The 13,280-nt window shown below is 40.1% G+C and overlaps 1 protein-coding gene across 9 annotated transcripts in view; it reads left to right on the top strand.

Annotated features, from left to right (window-relative positions):
- NRG3 (neuregulin 3) overlaps positions 1-10,878 on the top strand; it is a 1,065,324-nt gene extending 1,054,446 nt beyond the window's left edge. For 3 of the 9 annotated variants that reach the window (XM_079899409.1, XM_079899410.1, XM_079899407.1), the window contains exons 8-10: positions 2,551-2,721; positions 8,344-8,415; positions 8,659-10,878. In XM_079899409.1, coding sequence (XP_079755535.1) covers positions 2,551-2,721; positions 8,344-8,415; positions 8,659-9,166 — 751 coding nt within the window. In that variant the 3' untranslated portion in view covers positions 9,167-10,878. Of the gene's footprint in view, positions 1-2,547; positions 2,722-8,343; positions 8,416-8,658 lie in introns of all 9 variants that reach the window. The other 6 variants (XM_079899415.1, XM_079899413.1, XM_079899411.1 and 3 more) reach the window with 3 other exon arrangements.
- The last annotated feature ends 2,402 nt before the right edge of the window (positions 10,879-13,280 follow it).

Raw genomic sequence — 13,280 nt, 5'->3', positions numbered from 1 at the left:
TGGGTTAGAAAGCTTGAACAGTTGATTGATCAATAGGTATAGAACTGTTTTTTTAAGATGGGTTACTAGCTCATACTGGTAGACTTTTATGAATAATTCATTTCTTTTGTGCACTGCAAATATGACTCATTTGGATAACTCATTTATGAAACAAAGTTGTTAATTCAAAGCCATTTTTCCTCATGTTTAGTCCAAAAAAAAAAACCCTTTCTTTTTAAAGAAATCTATTACGTCATGTTATACTTATTACATTATATTTTGGCAATATAACTCATTTATAGACAGTATGTGTAGGTTTTTTAAGGTGAAATAAGTCCAGGGTTTTCAGTGATTAGTATGAGCCTTTGAGTTGTCAGTTTGGGCAGAGGAATCAAGGGAATTTACTTTGTTGAGCAGCTACTAAGTGCCAGACTCCCTGCTAAGCACTTTACATACTTTTTTAATCCCCATAGCAATACTATGAAAATACCTAAACAAGTGCTAATACCTTTATTTGCATCTCTTCCACCCACCTCTAGGCTTTACCTTTTTCTGCCTTGCCTTGTACACTAAGAGGGCAGCAGGCTCACTTGCCTTTGGGCTTCTGTTGGTTTCTTGCGATGCACAGGCAAGCTATGGAAGGGCAGAGGCCAGTGAGGTCCTAACACTTCTGCCCCCTCCCTCCCTGCCTGGTTGTCTCAGCTACAGCCCTGTTTCTGGCACTAGCCAAGAGGTCCTCTTCTCACAAGCCCTTTCTCTCTTCAGTCAGGTAACTGCTCCTTCCCCCTGTCCTTTCAGTTACAGGGATGGTAACAGCTTCCCACTGTTACCAGCCCTTATGTACAGCAGTATCCTGTATTTTTTTTTTTTCTCAAACAGTGAACACACTTTTGTAAATAGCAAAATCTTCCCAAATGACCCAATATAGAGTGCCATCTATTTCCCCTCAGGACTCTGACTGATACAAGTACTTTCCCCAGTATCATACAGACCTGATGCAGCTAATTCTAGCATCCAAGCCTGGGTACCCTGTGGACTCCACAATTGCCATTGGATGGTATAGGTAGAAGCTGGAAGGGAGGGAAACAAATCAGTTATTATAGAGCTCCTTAAACTCGTTGGCTTAGTGACCTAACTAGAGGTCCCTTGTTGTTAGGCATGTTAGGACTCAATACACTCAACCCAGAAATATGATGATGAAGAATGAAGTTGTAATAACGTTGCCAGGTATGATCTGGTGTTTGCACAAACTCAGGAAGTTAATGTTGGGCTTGACGAATATGAAGTTATAAAGTGTGATCATTTCGCCTTGCCCAAACCAGGAAGGTGGCTACTAGCACTCATTTGTCGGGTTCTCAAATGCTGACCTTAAATAATATTTGAGAAGTTTTGTATTTATTAAGTGGAAATAACAGTAATGTTGGTGGGGGGAAAACTTACAGAACTCCAAATAATGTAGTAATATGGGTAAAATTCATTTGGGGGACTGGTTCCTATAGAACTTTATTGAAATTTTGAAAATGTTTTTGCTGTTCCTGTGTGTGGTTTTTTATTGCTATTTTCAGAGCTAAATGAGTAGGAACGCAAAAATTCTAAGTTCCCTTATTGGCATCTCATGGAATGTCTGCACAGGAACAAAGTTCTCTCAGTTCACATGGTAGTAGGGTAAATTCAGTGGGGTGGAGGGAGGAATGGATATGGAATAAGTAATGCGTCAAATTAGTAACTGATTTCTCTAAAGAGTCTAGTTCTTTGTCTGACGTGATCTGTGTAGGGATCTTACCTGAGGTATATCCCGTTTATGCCTTGCCCTTTGATGGCATCTGGCATGGTTATTTGGGTATTTGGATGTATGGGTCAAGAAAATGTACGATCAGATGTTTATTAAAAGCAAACTCAAAGGGTTATTATGGGATTATGTAAAATCATGTGTGTGAAACTTTTGAAAATTGCAAAGCACTGTAGAATTTAAAGGATCTTTCATTCAATAAAAAAAGTTAAAGCAAACTCAAAAGAAAAATAATTTAGGTTCTCAGGATTTACGAAAATTTGAGACAGTGAACTGCAAAAGTAACATATATATTAAGGAGAGAAAGGCAATTAAAATAAGGTTAGTTTATTCTACCACTAACACAAGTGAAATTTTCCCCATAAAGCCCTTAAGGCTTCTTGGGTTTAGTTCTTGGCAGTGTTTAATAACAAGGCCATTTTTATTTCTACTAAAGGCACCTTTGTAGCTTGGATAATGAGGGAGGAGGGGAATCAGGAGCTGGAGAATTCCTCAAGCGCACCTCATTGGCTGGAAAGCCGGTGTTATTTTAGTCCATTGTGCTCCAGACTGGAAAGCCAGAAACCCAGAACTGGAACTGCTTTTCTTCTCAGTCTCTCCAGAGATAAAATGGATCCAGTAACCTGCGATCCCTCCTAACAGATATACTACAGGCATGGATGGAGCCTGACCTAGAACTTTGAGGATCTAGGGTGGAAATGCAGTGCTTGAAAAGTTTCAGCAGCCACCTGTGAGGTTATTGCTGTGATCAATTTGTTTGTTGGTTTTCTTTCCACCAGCAGGACTCTCTCCTCTTGCTGCAGCCCAGGGCAAAGGAGTGGTATGCTCCATAGGAACGCCTTCAGAAGGACACCCCCCTCACCCCGAAGTAGGTTGGGCGGAATCGTGGGACCAGCATATCAGCAACTCGAGGAATCAAGGGTCCCAGACCAGGATACGATACCTTGCCAAGGGTAGGTCTTAAAAGCAATGGAATTTAGGGAGGGTGTCATGGATGATATAGTTTTAAATTGAGTTATGATGTTCCTTGGGGTTTTATTCACTGGTTTCATCATCATTTGGCTATTTATGCTTGCTTCCACCTTTGTTCCACAAAAGAATAACTTTAAAAAACAGATACAATGGAAATAGATATTAGGGAAATGGTAGACGGAAAAGATATATAGCATTAAGTGTATAGATCTAGACACTATGTTACTATCGCAGTTGCTAAAATAACTGGGAATGTGTCTTTGATTTTAAAACACAGAGATTTCTTAGGACGACTAAAGTGTTCCTTCATCCTTAGGTTTGGAAAAAAACCAGTGCTTAATTCTCTCATCACTATTGTGGACAATACCGTAACAATAACCTGTAACATATATAAAGCATCTGCTCCTTCGAGCATTCTTGAATGAGTCTCAGTCAGTGTTGACAGAGTATTGTTAGGGCACAGCTAGCTGAACTCAGATCTCTAGTTTCATTCACGGTGCAGGGATGGAAAAATTGGCTTTGGACTCCATGGCTGTTGCTCATCCTTGCAGTGTAAAAAGTGTCCCTTCCTCTCAGTGGACACAGACCCTCATAGGGCCCATAGCATTGTGAGTGGAGTGTAGAGTGAATTTTAGCCACCACTCACCTAACCGCCATAAGCTGTTCAACCCAGTATGGCAGCCCTTATCGAAACTGACTGAATTTCAAATCTCATCTTTGCCCCTTACTACTTGTATGAATTTGAGAAAGTTTTATCATCTGAGCTTACGTTTTCTCGTCTATAAATTGAACAAAATAATACCAGCTTTCCTGAGGGTTGTTGGGCAGATTAAAAAGAAATTACATGTGTCAAGAGCTTGTACCTGACACATGGTAAACAGAGAAGGGGTACTTGTAGCTATTGTCACAGGAACCATTATTCTTATTAATTTCAAGAGCAGTGCAATCAGGCTTTACTCCAGAAATGCCAAGAATCCATTTCCTCACTCAGGCTAGGTTCTTGTTGCATCTAGTTTTCCTCTCTCTGAATCAGCCAGACTAGGTTTCTTTGCTGCTTTGGTCTGGGTGATTTTTCCACCCTGTCTGTAGCAAGTTAAAAGCCAAAGCAGGTTTGAGGTCTGTCCCAGACTCTTACCTTTGTCTTTTCTTCTGGGTGATATGTATGCAGCAATGCCATGTCTGACGAATCTCAGCAACAGATTTCTGTAGGAAGACTAGAAGATAGGAAATAAATAGGCTGTGTCCGGATTTTGTAATTTTGAAGCAATTCCAAATAGACTGTAAAATGTATTTGGTAAGATCTAAGTTGTCCAAAATGTATAATGCAAGTCAAGAAGTAGTTTGCATTTCTCTTTGCCTTATATCTGGAAAAGGGGCTTGCATTTAGCCTATAATTAATCATGTTTCATAACTACTTTTCTTCTGAAATCACTAATAATGTCTGTTACTTAGATTTGTTTTTTTTCCCCCCTCCTGGGGTGAACGTTGGAGTGAGAATGAGTGAGGTGAAATCAAGTTAGAGATTTTGTGAGTGGAGAGAGAACCCAGCCCGTGCTGTCTTTCTTCTGTTGGGCACTGTTACGGCTACTGTTTTGTTTGGGATCAATCATCATTGGGTTTGGAATATTCTCTCCAATTGGCTAGCCACCTGTATTTTCCTATGTGATATGCACCTGACGTTGATAAACGGTGACTCCAAGTCACTGTGTGCTCAGCACAGTGAGTCTCAGGGAGCAATCTCATTCTTAATTCTTGACAAGAGCTATTTCCCACTCCTGGGGGACTGACCGTCTCTCCGAACTGGAAATGGTAATAGAATTTCACAGCCAAAGGCCCTCTTCAAATCTGGCCCTAGCCTGGAGGGGGAGTGAATGAATTTATAACAGCCAACTGCTGCTTGTTTATCAAGCATGTGGGTGCTGTCTGCTACTTAGATTCCCGGTATAGATGATGTCTCTCCTTGACACTAACTTCAACCCAGCTTGAACCCAGTGCCTGACTTAGTGAAGCCTGAGGAGGGAGCCAGGTAGACAGGAACTTCTTCAAGAGCCTTTCCCCTGATCAGTGGATCGACGACAGCCATGGCAGTGGCTCACAGAACTGTGAACTGGGTTATGTCAGGCAAATCAAACTAATGGAATCATGTACTAGACAGAAAGAGATGGAATCACAAAAGTTAGGTTGCTACCTTCGAAGTAGAAGGGATAGAAACATACTGATTATCCACCTCACTTAAATAGCAACTTCACAAACTTACATTCAGTTACTCTTCAGGAAGTGTACAGATGAACACACTAAAGAGAGCAGAATTTAACCCAAGGTGGGATAGCCCACGGAAAAGAAATGGATTGAATACCGGCCTTTCTGACTAAATAAACCATTAAACCAGGAAAGGAATGTGAAGAAAAATCACAGTCATGGATGGTGATGTGTAAATGGAATCTCTAATTGTACGGCTCCAGAGGGAGAAGTAGATTCCTTCAATTTAGTCAGTTCATTCTAATTCCATGTGCACCAAGAACTGGGTCTTGGAGTCCTCTGGGGAAACGCTGATTTCTTGGCCTGACCCCTGAATTACTGGGAATCAAACCAAATGACTAACTGTTGAAATCTTCCCTCTTTAAAAGGATGCTTTGACTCACATAGTTACAGAGGAAATGTACTTGTGATTACTTTGTTGAGGGATTGGAGGAAAGGCAGTCCAACTGGTCCAAACTGGCATTTTACAGTCAACGAATGACAGGCTCAAGGGATACAGAACTCTGAGTATCTTCTAATCAAGAATCATGCCTAGAAATGTAACTCTCACTTAAACTTCTGGAGGGTAGTATCACCTCCTAACTAAAGACCAGTGCTAGGACACTCGGAGCAACTCTAGGAAGGAAGGGAATAGTGAAGAGGCATTACTTCAGTGAGTCCTCAGAGCAGTCCCTCTAGATCAGTATTGCTACCTGATGGTTTTAATTAATGAGAGAATTAAGGTAAGGCTGCTACGTTTGCCTAAGATTCCAGAGCATGTAATGATGGTGAGACTTGAAATCCTCTCTGATCCCAAACACAACTAATTGTTTAAAGTGCATCTTCATGTTAGGGCAGCCTTTCAGATTTCAGTTGTTGCCAACATGGGATCCATACCTGGCTTGTGAGATGATGTGTAAGTCAACTCCTTCAGTCAGCACGCAGGCATATGAGAAGACTGCTCCAAGTCTGGCTTGAATTGCCTTTGATTACTTCGTAGTCACGTGTTTTGCCGAAAGACTTACTTTCAGTTTCAAGTTCCGAGGGTTTGTTGGCAAAGTAACCCCTCAACACTTAAGAAAGAAGAAAGCTTGTTACGTTAGTTATAGCACAGAGATAAGCAAAATAGTAAGAAAGAAATGTATTTACAATCACCAAATTGGGGAAGCACCTCCATCCAGATGCGAGCAACGCTGTGACATCCCTTGAACAGCAATTTGGAGTCCCAGGTGGAAGGTCCCGGGCGTTGTGCCCGCTCCATGGATGAGAGTTCAGAGTGCAGCCCGAAGGAGCCCTGCTTTTAATGCCAAGCTGCACACTGATAATCATCAGCTTACGTGCAGATATGCCCCTCTGGCTATTATCATAAACGCTCTGATCTCTAGTCGTAAGTCTCAGGATGCTCACTGATCCCCGGGATTTGGCCAGATTCCCAAGGCCCAGGAAGCTTCGTGACTTACTCCCTTCCTTACCTGTTGGTTCCCAAGACTTGTTAGCACCGTTTCTGCTGACCTGCATGTAGTCCAGCAGTTCGGTATGTAGCTCCTTTCAGGGTCTTTGTTTAGTCAGAGCCCTATTGTTGCCTCTGAAGCCTGAACAAGACTATTAATTTTTCCAACATCGCGTCACATTGTGGACTTGCTGAAGCGTCAACAGTTGACTGAATCCTCTAAGATACTTACACCTTTATCCATCATTTTTACCAATAATGTTTAGATCCAGGTATTAAGAATTGGCACTATCACATTTCAACCTGGTAGATTCTACTCACTGATACACTCTGATGATCCATGTGAAAGACGATCTTATCCTCCTTAAATTTCGGTGCCATTGGTGAATCTGATAGCAGACATTCTGTATCTTCATACACGTTAATGGTGCTAAGGAAAGAACACAAAAGCCTGCAATTTGTCCCCTTTCTTCTTGTTGAAATTGATTCATTGATCAGAAACTTTAGGTTCAGATTTTCAGTCATAGAACACTAGGGAGAAAGTCACTGAGGTTCCCCAGGGAATTTCTTTGTATGTGGCTATATAATTGGTGCAGGTAGGTTTTACATCTCAAAAAAGGTTTGAGATGCCCACTCATTTCTGGCTTTGATAGTAACCATTAACATAAGACAACGTGGGTTTAACTTCCTCCTCTGCTGCTTACCAAGGGTGTGATTTGGGGCAAGCCCTTTGGGTATCCCTTAGTCCAGTTTATTTATCCATTATGTGGTAATAAATAAACCGCACAGTTTTGTTTTGTTTTTTTAATCAGTGGATGTAATTAGTGGTGAAAGTGCTTTTTGAAAGCTCTGTGTGAATGTTTGTTAGCTCTTGTTGACTGGGATATTAAGGGAGTGTTTACCTTGAAGATCTGTTCATGTATTCCTGAGTCCGTTCAATCAAACTTTATTGATTGCCAACTCCGTACTAGGCTCAGTAAGAGAGGGTAGGACACAATAACACCTAAATTTGTTCCCCATCTTTTCACACTGTCTGGCAGAAAGACAGATCTCTAAATTGCTCCCATCTTGTCTTTACAATAAAGGTTTCTAATATTTAGTATGCGACACACTTCATTGCAATTATTCTTTCCATGTATAAACATGATTTTTATTTACATTATAATGTAAGACAAGGGGAATGAGATTTATTATATTGAGGATGAACGTGTTTAGATTATGCTTCAATTTTAATGTTTAAGGTTAAAATTGAGGAAAACGAATTGAGAAATAGAATAAATACTACTGTTCAAGTCCCCAAACTACATTTCCCACGTGAACCCACGATATCCCTGCCTCACTTTTTGGCACTGGAAAGTTCAGAGGCAATGGAAAATTCACTAGCTCTGAACAAGCAAGAGGGGGGCCAGCCAGATTCTGGCATATTTAAACCACTTGGAACGGCACGAGGGCGTTCTCAACAAGCCATTTTACCATGCACCCATGAACTACCTTACTTGGCTCCAGAAACTATGTGAGGAACGTTACTAGCTTGGTCGAGGCCCTGTGGAACTCACTTCATGTTCATCTTGGGCAGACAGAGGAACTGTGTGCCTCTCGTCCCATCTTTTAGGCTCAGCAAACTGGCAGTGAGGCAGTTCCTGAAAAGCAGAGTGCCAGTGGAAATTGGATTTGGTCCCCCTAAAGTCAGTGTGAAGCAGAGAAACTCAGGACTTTAGTACCTTGATGCTTAATATTGGGCTTCCTGATTGCCTCCACCTAGGGTGGCCACAAGGAGTCTACACTGGACTAAACCAGGGCTGAGAGGGTGGTCAGGTTGATGGAGTGGAGTAATGCCGTTATGGGTTTCCTGTTTGTCACTATGGAAGGGCCACACACACTTACCTGCTCAATCCCCATTTACTTTGTATTCTAGGATAGAGGTCAGGAAGACTATATCCCACCTGCCTATACAGCTGTGGTGTGTTGAAAGATCCCTGGACTTAAAGTAAGAAGATCTGGGTTTGAGTCTCAGTCTGTCACTTATTTTCTGTGTGACCTTGGGCAAGTCACTTCACCTCTCTGAGCTTCAGTTAACTTCTCTGTTTAACTGGGAACATAGTATCCGTCTCATGGGGTTGCTGTGAGAATTCAGTGAGATGGTGCATGTGGAAAGTGCTTTGTTGACTGAATAGTGCTCTCAAGAAGATGGGAAGAGCACAGAATATGTAACACTTTGTTTCTTCTTCAGGTATTCATCCAGTGGTTTAACAACCCAACAAAATGCATCAATAAATATGCAACTGCCTTCGAGAGAGACAAACTCCTATTTTAATAGCTTGGATCAAACGGACCTGATGGGATATTCATCCCCAAGGGCCAGTTCCGTGCCCATCATCCCCTCAGTGGGTCTAGAGGAAACCTGCATGCAAATGCCAGGGATTTCTGAAGTCAAAAGCATCAAATGGTGCAAAAACTCCTACTCTGCTGATATTGTCAATGTGAGTATTCCAGTCAGCGATTGTCTTATAGCAGAACAGCAAGAAGTGAAAATATTGCTAGAAACTGTCCAGGAGCAGATCCGCATTCTGACTGGTGCCAGGCGGTCAGAAGACTACGAACTGGCCAGCGTAGAAACCGAGGACAGTGCGAGTGAAAACACAGCCTTTCTCCCCCTGAGTTCCACAGCCAAATCAGAACGAGAGGCCCAATTTGTCTTAAGAAATGAAATACAAAGAGACCCTGCGTTGACCAAGTGACCTGAGATGTAAGAATCTGTGTGTTCTATGCTTTCTTTGCTCAACAGGAAAGAGAGGAGATTAAATACAAATTATTTATATGCATTAATTTAAGAGCATCTACTTAGAAGAAACCAAATAGTCTATCACCCTCATAGTGTTTTTTAACAAAATATTTTTTTAAAGGGAAAGAAACGTTTCAGGAGGGATAAAGCTTACCACTAAAGCTTTTGGGTAGAATTTTGAATACAATTTCATTTAGTCCCAACACTGTCCTCTTTGGCTCTTAGTAGATGTGGGCAATTCAGACTCTCCGCCCCACAGTGCCAGTGACCTCATAAAAAAGTGCTGGCAGTTACCCGGTTTCAAAGAGAAGAGACGCATCCCAAGGGTGGGCGTGCCAGTGAGCAGGTGGTCCTTGCCATTTGGCTTGCCAGTCCCTAAATTTCTATTCACTCGACAGCCTCATCACAGGTTATGTCATGTCAACAAATGTAGTGTTTTCTATTTACTTTTTGAAGAATGGCACAAAGACTCTGGAAGGAGAGGGACAGGAGACAGAGGGAGTCGTGGGGCAATCTTAGCCACTCTCACGTGCCAGCTTCCTCTGAAATTTGAAGGCACAGAATCTCAGAGGGAGGTAAGAAATTATTACAGAGAAAGAGACAAAAACATCACACTGTCGTGTCACTAAAATCATGCTAATAGCTAATAGAAATGTTTTCGTTTGAGATCGTTAGGGGCTCCAAAGGAGCACTTCTCAGTGTGTGTGCCTGTGTGTCTGGGCTTGCTCACTCGAGCACCGGTATGCCGTATGCACATATGTTCATCGTGCGTATGTGTGTGCATGTGTGTGCGTTAAGCTTGCTAAAATTTGTTCTGAAACATCAGGGAATCTAATATTCAGAAAAAATTTCCCTCTTAGATCTGTTCGCTTTAAATTTTTCCATTAAGTATAACGTTCAGTTAGTAAATCAAGGTCACGTGCATGGTGGGGTCCTATAAAACTCTTGACAATGTCTAGACTATATTCTGATGTGAATCTTTTTGAGAGGAACAGCTATTGGCTCATTAATGATATCAGTATCACAAGGCGAGTTGGGGATGTGTATTTTGAATCATGCGTACTTAAATTATTTATACAAGCCAATGATCAAATTGATAGTTAGTTACCCTTTGTTTTCTCATTTTCCTCATTACTTTTTGTAGCAAGTCTACTACGCGTGGACCAAGACATTGGCTTCTGTGGTTAATATGGAAAGAATAAATTGTTGAAATTACAAAGCCCAGCCTATTCAGTTCACAGGAAGCCCCCCAAAGAACAGTAAATTGTGTTGTATGTTCATTTGGAATAAAGCAATATTTTTACCACTGCTAAGGTGAACTGAAACTTCTGAAGATTTGTCTGTTTTATTTAGCCTTATTTTCACGGGGCATTCAAGGACATTAGTGTTCACATAACCAGTCTTTTTCCAATTATTGGTGGTGTTGAGTTGTTATGTTTACACTGTTTTAAATAAAAAGGCATAGTATTTGAAAGTATATAAAAGATTTCTTTTACTGAAGTTTGGGAAAACCTTGATTAAAACTTCCTGTGGAAGACTCACATTCCACTGAAAAGGAATGTAACTAACTATTTCTGAATCAAATATTGAATATACACAATTCTTAATTAAGGTTAAGCTGTTTCTGTTTAAAATACATTGCAAATTGCTCTCTGAGAACATTCTTTCTTTGATAATAGACGTAAGTAGACATAATGCCATACAGGGAAAATAAAGAACATTGTGTTCTTATCAACACTGTTTAGTGGAAATTCAAAAGTCTCAAATGTTGAAAACATTCTGGTAGAAATGAAAACATTCTGGTAGAAATGCATTTTATATTTAACAAAAACTTCACGCTGTTCCTTAGTTGTCCCACTATTGTTCCTTTGTTTTGAATATAGAGGTAATACTAGACTCTTAAAAAGGATTATTACAACTTTTTAATGTCTCAATTATCTAAATTCTCATTTAGAAATAGTATATCTTTGGGAAAATTTTAGAAAAACGGTTTTAACTAACTGGTGTATAAATACCCCATAACTTGCATATTCGATATGCTACTGAGTTGAAATTTATCACAATTATCAAACATTCACTGGAAGTCCTCCCAAGTCAACCTTGTCTTGGATTTTTCACTAAAATGCTACCTGTTGCAGATCTAAACGGATTCATACAGGATCCACCTAATTAGGAGTTTGTGTATTTTGTGACTCACTGCAGTTATTTCTTTTTTAACACCTTTCACTGCAGTTATATTAATATATCTTTTGCTCTAAGGAGATCGAAGGTTGTCAATCAAACTTAAGTCCTGATCTGACCCCTTATTTTTTTTTTTAAAGTTGAACTACATATTATGTGATTATAAACAGCCTCGTGCGTTCTAAAATGTATGAAAGTTACACACATCCACTGGCGGCCCGATGTAAAGTTTAGAGATAAAGTTATGTCCAAATTGATAGTAGAGACAAAAATCCTCCATAAAGAACAATTATTAATGGTCACTTTCAGTGGCCATTTGTCTCCTTTTGGAATATGAAGCTCTCCTGTGAAAAGGGTCCACACTCAAAAAGCACCTCTTTGGGCACCAGCAGACAAGTGCTGATAGCATCAAGACTTTCAAAGTTGCTCTAACGTGGCCAACACCTGGAGACATCGATACCTTGTCCTTCAAGCTCACGTGCCTACAGAGAAGTATTTGTTTCTACAAGACACTTTTGATTTTGCTTCATTTTCCCTGTATTTCTTATGTGAATAGGTATTTGGAGATTTGGTAATTAAGTTAGTTGCATATTCATTATTTACTGGAGAATGAATGTCACTCATTATTTTTCACTCTGCATCATCTTCTGATGTCTTTTTTTATAAAGTGTGTGTTATTCTGATTTGCCAGTGACTTCTATAGAGTGCTGTTGTTCAAAATACATGAGCAATTTTATGCTAATGAGAAAGAGTGGAAATTATGTTGGAGAACTGGCATCTAAATTCTCTGATTTTTGTATGCACATTAAGTGCTCTGTGTTTTACACTCTTGTCCAACATCTACCTTGCTATGGGTGAAGGACTAAATATTTGTAGATAGATCAAATCTCCAATGATTTACATTATTTCCAAGCATCAATAATAGCAAGGTCCTCTGGAGGAGAAACAGTGCTATTTTCAGGACTCCACAACCACCCTGTTTTGATCATAACATATCAGGCCTACCAAAAAGAGAACAGAAGGGCCAAGCAGATTTCCAGAGAATGATCACTGGCTTCTGAATTGACTGACAGCTACAATTTGAGTGGGGCTTTTGGCGACTACAGCTGAAGCTCTCAATAACCAGGTCTCCACCAGAATATGCTTGACCTATGCAGCAGTCACTCACACTTACCTTGAAGTATGGTGCTACCGGAAACCATGACTCCCTAAGTGAGGGGGGATGGTGACTCCTTTGACTCCAGCCCTGTAAACCAGAAAATATTGCCCTTAGACAAGTGCTATGAAACATTTCCCAAATGAGTATATAGTATACCTAGGAACACAGCAGGAGGGGTGGGGTTTTTATTTGAGCTTTTGGTATCCAGGAAACATTTTATATATAAAGAATACTTTTTAAATTATTATTCAATTGTATAGATTCAGCACAGTGTATTCAATGATAGCATGTCTGTACTCTGTTTGTACTTTAGTCTACAGAAATTCAGTCTTCATCCAAGAAAGACCAGCACAATGCTTCTGGGCTGTTCTCAATTTTAAATGCATCCCAATATGTCATGGGAAATGAGGCCTTTAAATAAGCTTTATCTCTTCCTCTTTTATTCTTTCTTTCCCTTTTAAAGAAATAGTGAGGGTAAAGGAAGACATTCATTCCTTAAGGTCAACATCGTTCTCTCATAATAATCTGTTTCCTACTGTAACTACACACACACACACACATACATATATAAGTATATATGTGTGTATAAAATATATATGTATATTACATTTAGTTCGATTATTTTGGTGGCTTTATTTTTGCTTCATTTGACAAATATAAAGTGATTGCCTCATGGAATGCCAACGAAATAATATCATTTAGAAATCAGCCAACTTGGCAATGTTTAGGT

The sequence above is a fragment of the Stenella coeruleoalba genome, assembly GCF_951394435.1.
Source record: "Stenella coeruleoalba genome assembly, chromosome: 16".
In the NCBI taxonomy this organism is placed as follows: Eukaryota; Metazoa; Chordata; class Mammalia; order Artiodactyla; family Delphinidae; genus Stenella; species Stenella coeruleoalba.
The sequence above is the reverse complement of the archived record's forward strand: the minus strand, read 5'-3'. Positions and strand labels throughout refer to the sequence as shown.